The 17659-nt window shown below is 41.4% G+C and overlaps 3 protein-coding genes across 3 annotated transcripts; 2 read left to right on the top strand and 1 right to left on the bottom strand.

Annotated features, from left to right (window-relative positions):
* Nucleotides 1-1063: 1063 nt before the first annotated feature.
* On the top strand, nucleotides 1064-4796 carry LOC140305967 (long-chain-fatty-acid--CoA ligase 1-like). The gene is made up of 10 exons (XM_072385031.1): nucleotides 1064-1314; nucleotides 1448-1582; nucleotides 1849-1944; nucleotides 2054-2126; nucleotides 2252-2340; nucleotides 2709-2825; nucleotides 2920-3063; nucleotides 3173-3274; nucleotides 3357-3428; nucleotides 3519-4796. Exons 1-10 carry the CDS (start codon nucleotides 1240-1242, stop codon nucleotides 3657-3659), a joined length of 1044 nt encoding a protein of 347 aa, XP_072241132.1. The 5' UTR covers nucleotides 1064-1239; the 3' UTR covers nucleotides 3660-4796.
* An 878-nt stretch (nucleotides 4797-5674) lies between these two features.
* On the bottom strand, nucleotides 5675-12476 carry LOC140305963 (DNA-directed primase/polymerase protein-like). The gene is made up of 14 exons (XM_072385028.1): nucleotides 12355-12476; nucleotides 9878-10143; nucleotides 9669-9763; nucleotides 9443-9581; nucleotides 9110-9257; nucleotides 8908-9010; nucleotides 8642-8793; nucleotides 7452-7614; nucleotides 7279-7376; nucleotides 6820-6906; nucleotides 6388-6496; nucleotides 6234-6310; nucleotides 6099-6145; nucleotides 5675-5963 (listed from the first exon to the last, which is right to left on the bottom strand). Exons 2-14 carry the CDS (start codon nucleotides 10049-10051, stop codon nucleotides 5733-5735), a joined length of 1623 nt encoding a protein of 540 aa, XP_072241129.1. The 5' UTR covers nucleotides 10052-10143; nucleotides 12355-12476; the 3' UTR covers nucleotides 5675-5732.
* A 1041-nt stretch (nucleotides 12477-13517) lies between these two features.
* LOC140305962 (ecto-ADP-ribosyltransferase 4) lies at nucleotides 13518-16105 on the top strand. Its single transcript, XM_072385027.1, has 4 exons — nucleotides 13518-13634; nucleotides 13814-13902; nucleotides 14005-14702; nucleotides 15567-16105. The coding sequence occupies exons 2-4, from the start codon at nucleotides 13843-13845 to the stop codon at nucleotides 15640-15642; spliced, it is 834 nt and encodes a 277-aa protein (XP_072241128.1). The 5' UTR covers nucleotides 13518-13634; nucleotides 13814-13842; the 3' UTR covers nucleotides 15643-16105.
* Nucleotides 16106-17659: the final 1554 nt, after the last annotated feature.

The raw sequence follows: 17659 nt of genomic DNA, 5'->3' as shown, positions 1-17659 counted from the left end.
TGATTATAGGCAGCACAGAGCGTGTCGTATTTGAGTCACGTCTCGGGAGAGCTCAAGGCTTGTCAGCTTTGACACACGTCATTTTAGGAGCAAACACTGAACTCAGGATCAGTCTTTTTGGCATCTCCTCCCCTCCTTCAACGAACGTGCTGTTTCAAACACTGTGGACCAAAGAAAAGTCCAGGCCCAGGTGATATTAGCAGTCGCCCACTGAAAGAGTGCAGAGTAACTCGGTCCACTCTTTGAATGTACGTTTCTTATGTCACTCCCCCAGCAGAGGGTGCCATCTCTATGGAAACAGTCTGTGGTGGTACCTGTCGCCAAGGTTACTAACTCCCAAACTCTTAATGGTTTCAGGCCTGTTGCCTTGACCTCCCTTATCAAATCAGACCAGGAGCGCTGCTTGGGGGGCAGAGCCCCTTTTAGACCCGTATCAGTTTGTCTATAGGACAAGGGGGGGGGGGGTGTACAAGATGCCACAATCACCCTACTTAATCTCTCACACAAACATCTAGAGGGGAGTGGAAATCACGCTGTGATGCTCTTTGTCTATTTTTCATCTGCTTTTAACACCATTCAACCTCATCCGCAGGCTGAGAAACTACTTCAATCATTTTAGTCTTGATCTGAGTTTAGCAGGTAGATGTCAGAGGGCGAACAGTGAACTGTCCTGTTTGTCAACATCTTCCACTGGTGTGTTCTGTCCCCTCTGTTGTGCATCTTAGACACAAGCGGCTGCCACAGCCATCACGACAACAGGTGCATTATTAAGTTTGCAGATGACTCCGTTATTGTCAGCCTACTTAATTCACATGAAATTGATCAGGTTCAGCGGTTGACGATTCGGTTTCCTGGTGCTAGAAACATCCTTCATCTTAAAATCTTTTAAAGCACTTTTAAAGCTTGTGAATGTGGCCAGTAAGACAGTGGGCGTCAAGTTCATGAACAGATGTTAAACAAAGCCATTTAAATGAATAACTTATGCATTTGTTCAGTGTCTAATCCTCCCCGACCACATGCTGCCACACAGGCGTGTATCATTGCAAAGTTTAGATCTACAGACAACAAGAGGTTTAAATAACAAACAATGTGCATGTGGTGTGTCACAGCGGCTGAAATACCACATTTTCATTTGCCGTTGTTGGAATAAACAAGTTTTATTTTTTTCTTTTCCTTTAGGGTGTAATCCTCATCCACGGGGCGCGAATAGGCTACTTCCAAGGGGACATTCGACTCCTGATGGACGACCTGAAAGTGCTGCAGCCAACAGTCTTTCCTGTCGTCCCTCGTCTCCTCAACCGCATGTTTGACAAAGTTGGTCAATGTCTCTGTTTTATTGGGGGCTTTTTTTTTAATAGTTTTTATCATACTATAATAACTTTTCTTTCACTGTATGTACAGTCTCTCTGGTGTGCTGCCTTTTTCACTTTATCTCATTCCTCTGCAGGTATTTAGTCAGGCCAACACACCACTGAAAAGATGGCTCCTGGATTTTGCCTTCAGAAGAAAAGAGTCTGAGCTTAAAAATGGAGTGGTCCGAAAGGACAGCATGTGGGACAAACTCATCTTCAAAAAAGTGCAGGTAAACGCCTTTCTCAAGGGGCCGTGAGTGTTTGTTTAACTTTACTTTAAAGTAATGGGGTGGTAATGCTTCGATATAGTCAGTTCTGATTGAGATTCTGTCCTCTGTTAGAAGGCATGCACTGAGATTAGACAGTAGATATGCATCTTAAGATTTGACCAGAACTTTTAGAAAGTCCACATTAAGTTTACCCTGTGGGTAATTAAAAAACTTTGAGCTTCGAATTTGAACTTTGCACTTCAGTGCGTGTGTTTTTCTCTTTGCAGGCGAGTCTGGGGGGTCGTGTGAGACTTATGATCACAGGTGCAGCCCCCGTGTCCCCAACCATCCTCACTTTCCTTCGAGCTGCTCTCGGCTGTCAGGTGAGTCGCTGTCGCGCCCATCTAACAGGCTGAAGGCAGTTTTTTTTTTTTTCTCCTGTTTTTTTAAAAAAAATTTATTTGTAACTGCTAATATCCATGTTTTCAACAGTTCTATGAAGGCTATGGTCAGACAGAATGTACAGCTGGATGCTCCATGTCAATGCCTGGAGACTGGTCAGCAGGTAAAAGCTCAAATACTAGTCTAAGAACCATTCAGTACTGTGGCTTCTGTTCAGTGATGCCCTATGCAGTGTGTGGAGGACCGGTGTTTTGCACCATGAAACTAGACTGAATATTGTGTCCTCAGGTCACGTCGGGCCTCCTCTACCCTGCAACTCCATAAAACTTGTTGATGTGGCAGAAATGAATTACCTGGCAGCCAATGGAGAGGGAGAGGTAAGAGCGTTCTTTATTATCAAACATGTTAACTGAGGAGGAGATCACATTATGTACTTGCCTTTTACCTTTTATACACACAACTGAATTTTGGAAAACCTGCATTGCAGAATCTCTTGACTCTGCACTCCCACATGCTTAGAACTCTTCATAATCTGTTTTCTGCATTTCTATACTCCACTAATTTGATAAAGAAATTCAAACATTAATGATAGAATTTCCAAAAGAGTACCCATTTTAAATCGGTGCTAGAAACAGATGTGCTCTCACCACTCACCAGATCACCATGATAAACGTGTGTAATACAAGTGGATGAAAGGGAATCTCTGCATGCTGGAATGACGCTGAATCTTTCTTTGTCGCCTTAGGTGTGTGTCAAAGGACCAAATGTATTCAAGGGATACTTGAAAGACCCTGAGAAAACAGCCGAGGCGATCGACCAGGACGGATGGCTGCACACGGGGGACATTGGGAAATGGCTTCCTGTAAGTGAAACAGGATGAGCGGCGGTGTTGATGTTAGTTCCGGTTATCGTTGTGGTCCGCTTTACGCTTGCTTTGCTTCGTTGGTTTATTGCAGAATGGCACTCTGAAGGTCATCAATAGGAAGAAACACATTTTCAAACTGGCACAAGGAGAGTACATCGCCCCGGAGAAAATAGAAACCGTTTATAATCGCAGCGATCCGGTGGCCCAGATATTTGTCCATGGTGACAGTTTACAGGTTAGTGATTATTCCAACTCTTGTTTCTTGTAGACACAAACTTGTACTGACATTAATGCTGCAAACGGTTGCATTTCATCCTCATCTTATCCGTGTCGTAATTTTCCAGGCGTGCCTGGTGGGGATTGTGGTACCCGATCCAGACTTTTTACCCATGTGGGCCAAGAAAAAAGGCTTTGAAGGATCCTACTCTGAGCTGTGCACTAACAAGGTCAGACTCATTACCGGCAACAATCTGAAGCTGTAGCTCTGCTCTTCAGAGATGCCTAACATCTTTTTTTGGCGCTCTCTAGGATGTGAAGGCGGCCATTTTGGAGGACATGCTGAATTTGGGAAAAGAAGCAGGACTCAAGTCTTTTGAACAGGTAACTGGTGCCTTGTTTGACTTCTATCAAGTCTTTAATAGTCTTCTTTTTCCTTCGGCGTTCACTTGAAATCCTTTTTCCTCACCACAGGTGAGAGATATTGCGATGCATCCCGAGATGTTTTCTGTGCAGAACGGCCTGCTGACGCCCACCTTGAAGGCCAAGAGGACCGAGATTCGAAACCGCTTCAGAGAGCAGATCGATGAACTTTACGCCAGGATTAAGATGTGAGCCGCGATGAAGGAGTACTATGAAAGGGTCAACACAAAACCACCAAATAAACTACTCGGAGGATACTCTGCATTTTTTTCTGCCAGTGAAGATTTAGATCACTTTTTTTGAGGGGAGGGGGGGGTCAAAAGTCTTTATTATCCTTCTTTTGTTGGGTTACTCTACAGCCAAGTTTCCCCTGCTGTCACTCAGTGAAGAATATCCCAGAACATGTTTAAATGGTACAAATCCCCCCCAAACTAAAGGGGGCTTAAATCGCAGAGGGGGAAACGAAAGTTCATCTTGCCTTTTTACACCATGACGTTTGACTCTTTATGGTCAGAAGAGTTAAGCTCCTGAAAATATTACAACCACTTTATTTTTTTTTTTTTCAGTCTTGGGAGCAAAATGCCTTTACAGTGACTTAATATCAACTATTTATATACCAAGCTATTTATCATTTTGGTAATCTATTTAAGTTGATATTTAACTCAATCATCAAACCTGTAAATAGTGTATGTGCCAGAAGATTATATTTGTATGCAAATATACATGGCCTGATGCTCCAGTTGCAACCTCCTGCATTCCCATGTGTCTCAGTGCTGCAGGCTCAATGACAGACTGCACTCATCTGTTTGAAAGCAGAACTTAGTTAACTGCCTATTAGGGTTTGTGTGCCTTTTTGTTTCATCGTTTTCATCTCACAGTGCATGTAAAATATTGAATGTTGCTACATTGTACATGAGACTCCTTTGCAGTGACCTTTTTAAATAGCAACGCCACACTGGCTGCAGGATTAAGTTCCATAAGTGTCATTTGTATATTGCACAATGATTCGAGAGGAAAAATGGTAAAACTGGTCTTAGGATTCATTTAAAGGAGCCAGATTTTCTGAAGCAATTCCATGTGTTTTACTGATGGTCCACAAAAATCAGTCTTCACTTCAGCTGCACAACTATTTAAAAAAAAAAAAAAAACCTGCTGTGATTTCAATGGATTATGGTTGCTCTGCACAGCTAATATCGAGAACTCCTTGGCATTACAAGTCATAATGTGTTTTTTGTGATTCCTACAGTGTGAAAAGGGCAAATGTGCAGTTTCAATGACAAGCATAGGATCATTATTTGTCAAATGACAGGAATAAATGCTTTTATTCAAGTTTTGTCTTCTCTTAATGGCCAGTTCTGTGTTTGCAGATCCAGCTTTTAACACACCATCATTGAGTTCCAAGCAACCACAGGGACATTTAAAGTATTTATTTATCTGCAGCATTTGTCAGTCATTATTATGAATCATGAAAACCTATTTGAATTTGCTGAATAATTGTGGGTGGAGCGCTCCTGTTTGACTGATGGTGGGAGAAGTTAGCGGAAAAGTTAAAGTATATCGGAGTCTTTAAGTTTGTAAGTGGTAGGATGAAACTAGAGATGGACAGTCGAGATTGGTGAGGAGGGAACTGAGCTGAAGAGCGAAGCATTCGATTCTCTAGTCCATCAACTCTATGTCCATCCAGAGTGGGAATGTGGTCACAATGGCACCGGATACAAGCTGCAGAAATGAGTTTCCTTTGAAGGGTGGCTGCACTCAGCCTTTGAGACGTGGTCAGGAGATGATACACTCAGGCAGCCTGGAAAGGTGTCAGCTGAGGTAGTTTGGGAAATCTGAATAGGATGCCTCTTGGTCACCTCCCTTTGGAGGTATTTTAGGGCACATGCAACTGGGAGGAAACCTTGGGGGAGACCCAGGACTGGCTAGAGGGATTCTACATCTCTTCTGGCCAGGGAGTGTCTCAGGATACCTCTGGCAGAGCTGGAAAAGGATGTCTTGAGTTGTCCTCTTGGACCTGTAGCCGCCGCGGCTTGATTTCAGATTAGTGGAAGAAGATGGATTGATGGATGGATGCATTGTTTTACTTTAAAACATGCACCAGCATACTGTTATGGGTGTCTGCCAAAATGTTGAAAACCTAAATAAGTAGGATATCTCCTACTTCTCCTGTTATCTCAGCTCAGATGCTAAATAGAATGAATGCCAGTAAGTATTACCAATATCTTTGGAAGCCGCACAGTAAAACGACACAAACCTCATCCTCTACTAGGAATCAAAGTCCTCCATACATGTGAGCAGAAGTTGGTCTGAGATTTCCCCGCCGTTTCGTTCAAAGCCATCCAGACTCTCCAAATAGTCCTGGTCATCCTGTTCATCCCCCCACTGGTCAGGAGTCTCCCCCACTGGACGCGCTCTCTTCTGCGGGGCCTGGTTTGGTGCCTGGCTGAGTTCAAAGTTGCCGGTGTCGTCCATTAAATAAGCCTGATCCTCCTCATCCTGTCAGTGAACAGTAGACATGATCACTTGCTGCTGCTTGCAAAGGACAAAATCTCTTTGATCGTTAGCTCATTGAATTTCCAGGCAGTTTTAGTCTGTCAGGATGTAAATTAAAAAATTTTTTTAAAAACTAACCAGTGTCAGGATGTAGCTGACACAGATCTCCTGTGGCAGCGGATAACCTGTAACAGTAAAATAACCACCATGTTACCACCTAAATTATATTTCCTTGAAAAAAAAAAAAAGGAGTCATTTTGGGTCAAGACATACTTGAGGACCTGAAGTTCCTGCAGTCAGGATCGTGACACTTCTGATACCAGACTTCCTCTTTAAAATCCACAACAATCCTGGAGAGGAGCAAGAGGTTAGATCGGATAAACTGACGACCCACAAGCGTGAGCACGAAGCATACATTACTACGTACATGATGTTGTTGCTTTTATGAAACCGCTCCACATTTTCACACCAGCGGTATTTGACAATGTCGTAGACGAGGAGCTGCTCTGCAGCAAAGTAGTTCCATCTTCTTATGCCTGTTGAGTTTGGAAGACATAATGAAAGTCAGGTGGTGACCGGTTTGACTACACACACCATTTGCATTTCACCACTTTTTGTCACGATGACTGATGACTTAACCAAACCAATTCAAGCCATATCATCGACATCTATGGGAAAATTAATCTAAATTCGCAGCGACATACACTCTGATGACAGAGTGCCTCCAAAATGAAGTGTGGAAGTGAAGCATCTTAAAGCGGACACGTCTTCTGTTCACCATGAATTATTTGAAATGCTTCATCAAATTAAATGATTTCAAACCGGCAGTAACCGTGTTCGGCGACAGTCAAACACTCACTTCCTTGGATCCCATCCTTTCTAACCAAGGTTGACACAAATCTGTCGACTTCTTGGTGAGGGGATGACGTGCAGCCAGAAAACGTGCCTGTTAGGAAGCCAGCAGACAAAAAAATACATAAATCAGGAATGTTTTCAGACTCAAAATGATTTAAGGTAAAAACCAGTGATAACATTTACATTATCTGCAGACTCCAGTGAAACTGGTGCGTCTGTGAGCAGATATGATTGTCCATTTGGGCCTCACACAGACATAAATGTTTACAGGTACAGAAACTGGGGAAATTCACATATTATATCATAAAGAAAAAGAAAAAAAAAGGCTCAGCAGCTCCAACTCCAGTGTTAACTAGTCTCTCTCAGCGCTGCCTGCAGCACATGCAGCAGAGTACAATCCACAGCTGAGCAGGCTGCAAACAGATGAATGTGTGTGAAAGGAGCGTTTCTGGTTCAGTTCTACCTGGACAGGAAGCCAATCCCTGCGGACAAAGAGGTGCCGAGGACTTAGATTCATGTGTTTCTGGGACATCCCACGTAAGAATTCTCTGACCTGTGAAACTGATGATATGCAGGAAGATTAGCCGACATTCAAAGCAAGGAAAAAAAAAAAAAAGAGAAAGCTGCACATCTTACCTCACATTACACACTAATGATGCCAGAAAAACACATTCCTCTGCAGAAATTCTCTTCTCAGGCTTGGCAGTAAACTTGTTGTCTTCTGCCACAGTGAACGCGGCGTTCTTCCCCACTTTTGAGGACTTGTACAGCCGGAAATTTCTGTTCTTTGTGTAGACGCCTGTTTGTGTAAATTGTAGCTTTTAGCATGTATAAAAAGACAAGTGTCATAACAAAAGAACAAGTCCCGTGTGAACCAGTTTTTCCCCTTGCAGCACACATTGATCACACAAACTTTTTGACCCTGCCTCATTCCCAACATTTATCTGGAAGACAAGCCACTGCGACTGGGACTAATTTAAGAGAGATTTTTTTTTTTCGTTTTAGATCCAGGCTGAATCTTGCTTTCATTCATCTAGTGACCAGACAAGTGGACCGAGCCAGCCAGCACTCTCTAATTTACACACTCAAGCACAGAGTACATATATGAGGAATACATAGAAAACAACCGTGTGCTGTGCATCACAAGTCGAGGAGAGAGAGAGGGCCTGGTTTTACACATGACCCGCTGACAGCAGAAGCAAGCATCATAAATGACATACTGTCCATTATTAAAAATTCACACTTCCTGTTTTCCACTTAATGAGAGAGATGCTCACCTCTCATTAAGTGGGGACTAAAACTTCCTTGAGCGACGTCGGGGGGGGGGGGGGGAAGCTGTTCTGCGGCACTGATGCTTTGCAGCAACACTAATCTCCTGCACAAAATACGAGAATGGGAAAATGCTAACATGTTTAATGAATGAGTCAAATATGCAAACGTGCCTTGGGTTGTGCACGCAACAGAACAAAACATGAACTCAAGATATCAAGACATTTTGTGGCAAGAAACAAAAGAGGAAGTCAAACAGGCTACAATCTTACACACGAATGTAGAATTAAAACCTGCACCATCTGTCCACGGGACAGCGCCCATGAGCTGTCATGAACTAAATCGAATAAAGCCGAGTCGTGATTTAAAGCCAGCTGATCGTTACGCTATGAATGTGCTCAGAAATTCAACCCCGAAATATTCAGATTAAGGCCCTAAGTTTTCACACTGTATTATGCCCCCCCCCCCCTGTCGGTTTAGAGACTGAATTGGAGAATGTGTGACCTATGTAACAGAAAGTGCGTAAAAAGCCAAATAGAGAATCTGCGTCCTCTTACCAAGATCAACAAAGAGACAGTCTTGGCCGTCTTTCTTTTTCACCAGCAGGAAGCCGAGGTCTCTCTCTTCACGCTTACGCTTCTTCTTCTGCGGACTCTCGGCCGTCCCAGCTGCCTTTGGTGGATTGTTCTCAGGGTCGACATGCGTTCTACTGTCGACACGTCATCGACAAATAAAATACCAAGTGATAAAGGTGATGGCAGAAAGGAAATTAAAAACAAACCGCTTTCACTAGTTGGAAAAAAAAGAAAGAAAAACAACTGACCCAGTTTCACCGCTTTGGGTCAGTGAATTCATCCCTTCATCCAGGCAGCTTTCGCTTTTGGCTTTGCTCAGGATGGGCTGAAGGATCGCATGGATGAACCTTCCTATAGGGAGAAAAAAAAAGACAAAAAAAAACAGTTTATTGGTAATATATATACACATGAAAGAAAGTTGTTATTGCTTCCATGTCAGCCTGAACACACCAACATGGATGTTGTCTTTGAAGGCAGCATTTTGGAGGATGAAGATGAGATGCCGGCTGAACTTCTCCTCTGTGCTGGAGTCGAGGTTGAGGATGTTTTCCGCAGAGCATTCGATCCCATAAACCTCCATCAACTTGTCGCAGACGTACTTGAAAGCACACAGACAGGTGAATATACCGTACACTCTGCATCCCTATGCCACACGACCAATAAGAAACTCAGATGTTATGCTAGCTGACAGTTTCCAAAAACCGACATCAGATGATGTTGGTTCGATATAACCGAGATATAAACACGTTCAACTGCAAATGGGTAAACAAAAATATTCCTTACCTGGATCAGCAAAGACACCATAGAGTTCCCATCACAGCCTTCGTTTGAAGGTTTGTGGAACTCCAAGTCAAAGTAAAGCTTACAGACCGCACCCTCTGGGATCACCTCGTAGCAGTGCATCAAGGACTGGGTGTAAGTCCTGGGGAAAAGAAGAAGAAAGAAAAAGTCAAGAGCTACAGCCAAAGCACTGAGGCGAAACAACACTGAGAAGACACAACAGTGTCACCTGTAGTAATGCCACAGCTCGCTGTAACTGGTCACCAGGTATATCCGTTGACCCTCCAGGGCTGTTTCTTTCTCAAGTGCAAAAACGTGAACAGCCTAAAAAAAAAAAAAAGAAAGAAAGAAAATGGCCAAGGCACAAATGTAAGCAGTTGTCCCCTTTCACAAGCAGGATGTAAACTGGATTAGCGGGACGCAGCGGCACATGCGTACCTCTTTGCAGCTCAGAGCGAAGCCGATGGCCATACTTTGACGAGGGAAGAGTCTCCATATGGAGGAAGGCTGGCACGGCCACAGTCGGGGTTTGTAGGGTGTGGTCAGAGGATTCAGCTGGAACGACTGAGCAAGCCGCTCAACCTTCTTCAATCGGTCGCCCCACCTGCTCATCTTCAAGCGCTCGTCGACCTCTTGTATGTGGCCTGTTACTGAAGTCGGCGCAGGTGTAAGAGTCTTTGCACAATCTTATGTCATCCTTTAATCTTTAAATAAAACAAAATGAAGGAGGACATTGTTAAACTCTGCTTCCAACTAGTCAGCATGATTCACAATAATCACACGGGTAGTTGAGCCTTGGTGAGGGCAGGATTTATAACAGGACTGTTGTATTAAGCTGTGTTACTTTTAGCGAGGCACGCACAACAGAACAGGCGACAAAGTGATGCTGATGTCAGTTTTGTTTACAGGTACACAAAACTTATGACCTTTCAATGCCCTCTATACATCTACGGCATGCATTTACCTACAAGTGTGGTCCAAAAGATGCTAAAATGTTAAGCTGTCCTTTTGAATAACAAATACACTTTAATTGCTTTGGATAAAAATATCTGCAAAATGAGAATAGAATGGAATGGAATAGAAATAGAAAGCCTTGATTGTCATTGAATGACTTGCACACAATGAAATTAGACATTAGAATATAAATGTCACGCGTTTATTCAACCAAAACAACCCTTTTGCTTTCAGTCCTTGAGGGGACGCTACGACCGATTGATGATTGATTAGCAGCTCCATCGCTTAGCTCCGGAAAGCATTACGTTTTCACTTCCACGACTTGATATGTCGAGTAATAGCGATGCAGCATCGGTCACTGCAGACCAGAGTGTTAAGGTGTTGATTATAGGCAGCACAGAGCGTGTCGTATTTGAGTCACGTCTCGGGAGAGCTCAAGGCTTGTCAGATTTGACACACGTCATTTTAGGAGCAAACACTGATCTTGAGATCAGTCTTTTTGGCATCTCCTCCCCTCCTTCAACGAGCGTGCTGTTTTAAACACTGTGGACCAAAGAAAAGTCCAGGCCCAGGTGATATTAGCAGTCGCCCACTGAAAGAGTGCAGAGTAACTCGGTCCACTCTTTGAATGTACGTTTCTTATGTCACTCCCCCAGCAGAGGGTGCCATCTCTATGGAAACAGTCTGTGGTGGTACCTGTTGCCAAGGTTACTAACTCCCAAACTCTTAATGGTTTCAGGCCTGTTGCCTTGACCTCCCTTATCAAAATCAGACCAGGAGCGCTGCTTGGGGGGCAGAGCCCCTTTTAGACCCGTATCAGTCTGTCTATAGGACAAGGGGGGGGGGGGGTACAAGATGCCACAATCACCCTACTTAATCTCTCACACAAACATCTAGAGGGGAGTGGAAATCACGCTGTGATGCTCGTTGTCTATTTTTCATCTGCTTTTAACACCATTCAACCTCATCCGCAGGCTGAGAAACTACTTCAATCATTTTAGTCTTGATCTGAGTTTAGCAGGTAGATGTCAGAGGGCGAAGTCCCTGTCCAGTTTGTCAACATCTTCCACTGGTGTGTTCTGTCCCCTCTGTTGTGCATCTTAGACACAAGCGGCTGCCACAGCCATCACGACAACAGGTGCATTATTAAGTTTGCAGATGACTCCGTTACTGTCAGCCTACTTAATTCACATGAAATTGATCAGGTCCAGCGGTTGACAATTCGGTTTCTTGGTGCTAGAAACATCCTTCATCTTAAAATCTTTTAAAGCCCTTTTAAAGCTTCTGAATTTGGCCAGTAAGACAGTGGGCGTCAAGTTCATGAACAGATGTTAAACAAAGCCATGTACTTTAGTAAAGACCCCCAAGCACCCTCTCTGTGTGCTGAACACATGCTGCTACTATACATTATAAGCACTCTTAAACAGAGATATAAACATTTCTTTATCCCTCTTTCCATTCAAGTACTCAACTCAGACAGCAGGAGGAGATAGCCCTTAACTTATTACCTGCTTATATATTACAGCCATTCTGTTTCGTTGTTATGTTTTGTTTTTTTCCAACCTCTTTTCTGGCTTGTTTTTAACTCCAGTAGAAGCTGTTGTTTTGCTTTGTGTTCACTGCTGTGTGGTCTGTGTTGTATGTGGTCCATGTGGTTTATGCCACAAACTGCCCCTTTGGGACAAAGAATAAACTGGACTGAATCCAACTTTTCTTCTTCGTTTACCGAGTTTATCACAGCTATAAAAGGGCGAAATTTAACCCATTTTAGTACCTCGGTAGTCGACACAGAGAGGTCCATTATATGCCCACACTGGATATTGAACAGCTCCACTTAAAGGAGTTATAAAATACAGTGCAGCAGTAAACCTAACGTTAACTTCGCTTGTCGTAACTTCAGACGTCGGATAGAGAGGAGTCACTGGGATTTGTGCCCTAACTTGCTCGGTGTGTTGCATTACCGTCTTGTTTATGTAAAAAAGTCCATCCGTTCCCCGTCACCATGGTCTCACCGCTATATCGGATGACAAATGCCGTTTGTCATTAAGCGTTCACTAAAAGCACAGGCAAACGATTTGTTTTTCTTTTTTGGCGCTTCTTGAAGCGGAAATGACGCCAATTCTTAAATTGTTCCCCCTTTTTTCTTAAAGGCGTTGTGTACATATGTCTATGGTTGTGTCCTCTAACAGGTTTTAGATTATTTCAGCCTGTTCTGTCACATTAAAAGAATCCCTGAAACATCTCTGCTTCGCTCAATCTAAAGAAAAACACGGACGAGCATAGTTTACATAAGCATTTTTAGATATTTGTAGAAGAAGAAGAAGCTGTGAACCGAACTTTAATAGATTCACTCACTACTCACTTCCTGCTACTTTTTTCAAAGTAAAGGTTTTTCACTTTAAAAGAAAGAAGAAACACGGGTACAATCGGCGTAGATGTAATCAAATCAGAAACTGAACTATGATCATGTATCTATGTTTTGATTGATATACTCATGGTGCAGAGTGGTGTGGTGGTTAGCACTGTTGCCTCATAGCCACGAGGTCCCCAATTCAAATCTCAGTTAAGGTGTTTCTGTGTGGATTATGCAAGATCTCTCTGGCCTCTTTGCATCATCGCAAAACATGCATGTTAGGTTAATTTGGCAAGTCAAGACAAGTTTATTTGTAGAGCACAATTCATATACAAGGCAATTCAAAGTGCTTTTTTATTCTAAATTCATCCTATGTAAGTGTGCATTGTCATTTGTCCCCCCCTCTCATTTCCTGACTCTCCTCTGAATCCTGGCACTGATTGGATCTACAGAGGATGTTGTCAGACCAAGAGTACTCCACTGTTGCTCAGACTCAGACTGATAAGTTGTGCATTAGAATATACTGTCATCATGTCTGCACGCTCTGCAAATTCCACCCACCTATCCTTCCACTGTTAAAAGAACGGGAGGACAGGAATTTAATCTAACTTATGTAGGGATTAACTGTTCACAAGTCCCACCGCCAGAGAACGCCAAAGAAAGAAAGATCTGTGCATTCCAGCTCTCAAGGAAGCTCGTTAGCCGAAGCAGAGCAAATAACAGGACAGTGGGTCTCCCAGTGGTAGTCTTATTTCCTTCCACAGGAAAAAGAAAGCTGCTACATTGTGAGATAAGTCGTCACACTTCCTTAAACAGTGTTCTGCAAAAGAACATCCCTCCCTTGCAGTCTGATGTGCGTGGACTTGATTTTATGAGCTAGTTGCCAAGGTATGTGCCATGCTTTCTGTTGCCGTTTAACTTTATTGGCAATTTATCTTTTGCTGGAGGGGAGGGCAATGTACCAAGGATTGATAAAGGATGATTAATTCCTAGTCTGATGTGTTTCAGCACAAACAGAGTCATCCTATTCTCTGGATTGGTTTAAGGCATTTTCCTCTCTGTTACAGCTGTCCTTAGAAGAAAAAAAACCTTGAAAATGTTTGACAGAAGAAAGCTGCTTCTTGCTGCAATCATTTTCATTGGTGTCTACAGCAGAGTAAGTATTATTTCTCTTAAAATACTTACTCAAAATAAGTCATGACTTTGAAGATATTCTCTCCTTTTGAACTTATATTCACATTTTTACATTGTGTGGAAGGTGACTGTGGGGAATACACTGGTGGACATGGTGTCAGATGTTATAGATGACCTTTACGATGGATGTCGCAACAAAGCCAAAGAGACATTCATCACCTCTGGCATGTTGAAACATGAGCTTTCCAGCGATGAAAACTTCCAGAAAGCATGGAGTGCAAATGCCCAGTGTCAGTCATTGATTCCTGGAGGAGACAAAGATCACACCTCTGCGCTTTCTGTCTTTCACTTTGGGGATGTGGCGTTTCTAAAGAATGTGAACAAAAAAGTGGAGACTATGGGGGTAAACATTACAACTTATGAGCGTGACTTCCATTTCAAATCCCTTCACTTCCTGCTCATGGATTCTATGATGCTGCTGAAGCCAAAGAAGTGCAAGACTGTGTATAGTTTCTATGACGGAGAAGAAGATCCAAAAATCGGCTCAACAGTGAGATTTCCAGGTTTTGCCAAGGTCCAATCAACCATCACAGACATGGGAGATTTGGCTGACCAAAAACTCTTAAATATTACCTCTTGCTTCTTTATCAACCTGGGGGAACACATTTGCAAGAAATCCATTGATGAAATACTCATATCTCCAGCCGAAGTTTTCACTGTGGAAAATATAAGCGAGAAAGATGATGCAGGAGACATATACACTGAGATTGTTTTAAAGCATTCGGCTCTCAACAGCACACACAACTGTTACATGTTTCAAGAGTAAGTTTCACATTTTCTTGATAGAATTTGTATGTCTTACTCCTTACTTCCATATTGTTTTTGTAAATATTGAGCCTGGAACTGTGAAGGAGCATCTAATTTCTTCATGATAACTCTCATGAAGTGATGTTTCAGCTGGTAGAATTATAAGTATGTTTGACTTCAAATAGAAAATCTGTTATATGTTCCCTTAAAAACCCTATCCCACCGGAGATAAAACTTTTTTTTTGCTAAAACAGTCAATACCAATGACTAAACAACCAGTCAATCAGCATCAAGAGTAAACTATGAACTTTTTAACATCTGATCAGTTCCAGCATTTTTCAGGACAAAGAGCTGTAAAATAACTTTTTTTTTCGGTTAGAAAAGACAATGGAAACTTTTTGTCACAAGCTGGGAAAACATTCGTTTCTTTGTGTGTGAAAAGGGCGTTTCCTTTAGCAGTATATCCTTTTCACGCAGTATGCCCACAGTCAGTACTGGCTACTGCAAGTAATGTCCTTTTCCAAGTGTACCACCTAAAAGCTTGGTACAAGTATGAGTACACTGTAAACAAAACAAACTTGAGGCAATCCATCGTTTTAATGCTTTGGTCAACTCAGAGGATTTTGCCAGGCAGTAATTTAGTTGCTCTTTTGGAAAATAAACTAAAAATGTTAAGTTTGATGGAACAGGATATTCAAATGCAGTCGTCAATTTTTTTTCAAATGTTTTCAATCCCATAGAAATTTGTGATATCTTCTGTTTCTGATTTCAAACACGGACTTCAGAAAATAAGATGAAACATAGTCATTTTTCATCTTTGTAATAACTGAATATCTAATCTAAGATCTGTAATCTTGCTTTTCTTTCCCCTTTCCACAGGACCGCAGCTGCCGTCTCCACCCAGGCGCTCGTTCCCCTGCTTGTGGCCTTATCTTTTTTTTCTTTAACTCTTTAACAACAGCTATAGTTTCAGACTTCTTTGAGTTACAACACTAGTTGTTGTTTTTAGCTGAACAGCTACATATGTAATGGTGTTATCTTTTGTTTATGTATCGCATGTTGCTGGCCTTTAGTGAGGTGTCAGTAGATTAGTGGGGGTAAAACAAGCAGTTTAGGGTAGACTGATAAAACAAAGCCTGAGCTGGTGGCGCTTCACTGTTACACTGTTCACTTTTACTTTGAACTTTTTTACTTTATACAGGACTGGCCATACTGTATGTGATTATTCTGCTGGCCAAAAGCAAACCAAAAAAAACAAGATGTGATAGTAGTTTATTTTCAAGATTACTATCAATTGCTTCATGTGCATGTGTGAATGAGGAAGTTTGGTGTCAGTTTGAGTTTATTGAATTTGTTGTGTGAAGTTCAGTGAACTCAACTATTTTTATACTTGCAGCTAAAAAAAAAGAAAAGAAAAACGCAGTGAATAATGTGTTACACCAGTTTTGAGACACTGGAGTAACCCTGTAACTGATATATATACACACACATATATATGTATTTATATATATATATATGTATGTATGTATGTATAAAAAGAATAAAACTGAAATGTCTTGTTCTATCATTCTGTTTCCATCTGTGTTAAGTAAACAATATTTAATGTGAGAAATGCTTTGGAACACTTTATATCTTTAAAAGAAGTGCTTCTTACAAAACAATAAGGTCATAGACACAAACACACACACAGGTCAAATGCATAACAGATCAATAACCACAGTAGATATCATTATTTCACATTACTGAAAAAAATATGTAACAAAACACAATGTGAGCTGTTCGTTTATACTAAATATGAATGTAATTTCTAATTCAATGTAATTTAATCCAACCTGCAGGCTGTAACCAAGTATACAGAAGAATCCCACAGTCAGGACAATACATTTTAAAAAGGGCACATGTGTCAGCAATTACATCAGAAAACAGAAGGGACATCCAACTAGGTTCATTTATACATCAGTGTCACTATAATATAATACACTATAATAACAGTAGCGATGTCGTGTCAGAACAACATTAAAAGTGATGTTGCACTTGATAAGACCCACTGGGTCACAATCCAAAGGCATTCAGTATGCATTGTGTCTCTCACAGCACAGCATTAAATATCAAATATGAAGAACATTTTAAACTATTTGGTATCTCATACAGACTAATAATCTTAACATCCAGTCACAGTATTTGAAAACAAATATGTGTGTATACATAAACAACCATACACATACACACATATAAATATATATATACACAGACCCAGAGTAACTTCAATCCACTTAAGAATTTTGCAACATTGAGACTTGTATCTCTAAAACATGATATTGCACGTATTTAATATCAGCAAACTTATGGAGAGCAGCCTTTTCCATTTAAAAACAGATATAAAGTAAATGTAAAATAAACTATAGGCATTCATGTGAAAATATGTCAGACATTAACTAAAATTTAAATAATATATATAAAACAAATTTTAAAAATATTTTATTCATCCTAAAGGGAAACTATTGTAATTTTTTTCATATCTGATACAATTAAAACTCATCACTCATCAAAACAGATAATTAAATTTTACCGTATTAATTCCTCTAATGCTGCCAATTCACAGTCACTGCAGCTGCTTTGAAGGCTAAAACTTGAGTCCCGCTCTTTAGCCTCTGTTTGTTTACATTTTGGCAATTTGGCCATTAAGTGTGTTCCAAATTAGCTCTAAGCATTTCCTGTTTGTGATGCACTCGGATATTTTATGATAACTATCAATGAATTGCTTTGATAATACATGAAGAAGGTTTATGGACATACAGATTGAGATCATAATCATCATCATCATCATCATCCTTGTATTCTAAAAAAATCTCTCTGTCCTTTTTGTGTTTTCAGTTTTTGTATCAAAGGACCTCAGCTGTGTCACTGACACACCCAGCTTTTTCAGTTTTTGAATACCACCATGCATGTGTCCTTTTAGGCCAGTGTTAGTC

Source organism: Leuresthes tenuis, unplaced genomic scaffold, assembly GCF_036924035.1.
Source record: "Leuresthes tenuis unplaced genomic scaffold, fLeuTen1.0.hap1 SCAF_4, whole genome shotgun sequence".
NCBI lineage: Eukaryota > Metazoa > Chordata > Actinopteri > Atheriniformes > Atherinopsidae > Leuresthes > Leuresthes tenuis.
The sequence above is the reverse complement of the archived record's forward strand: the minus strand, read 5'-3'. Positions and strand labels throughout refer to the sequence as shown.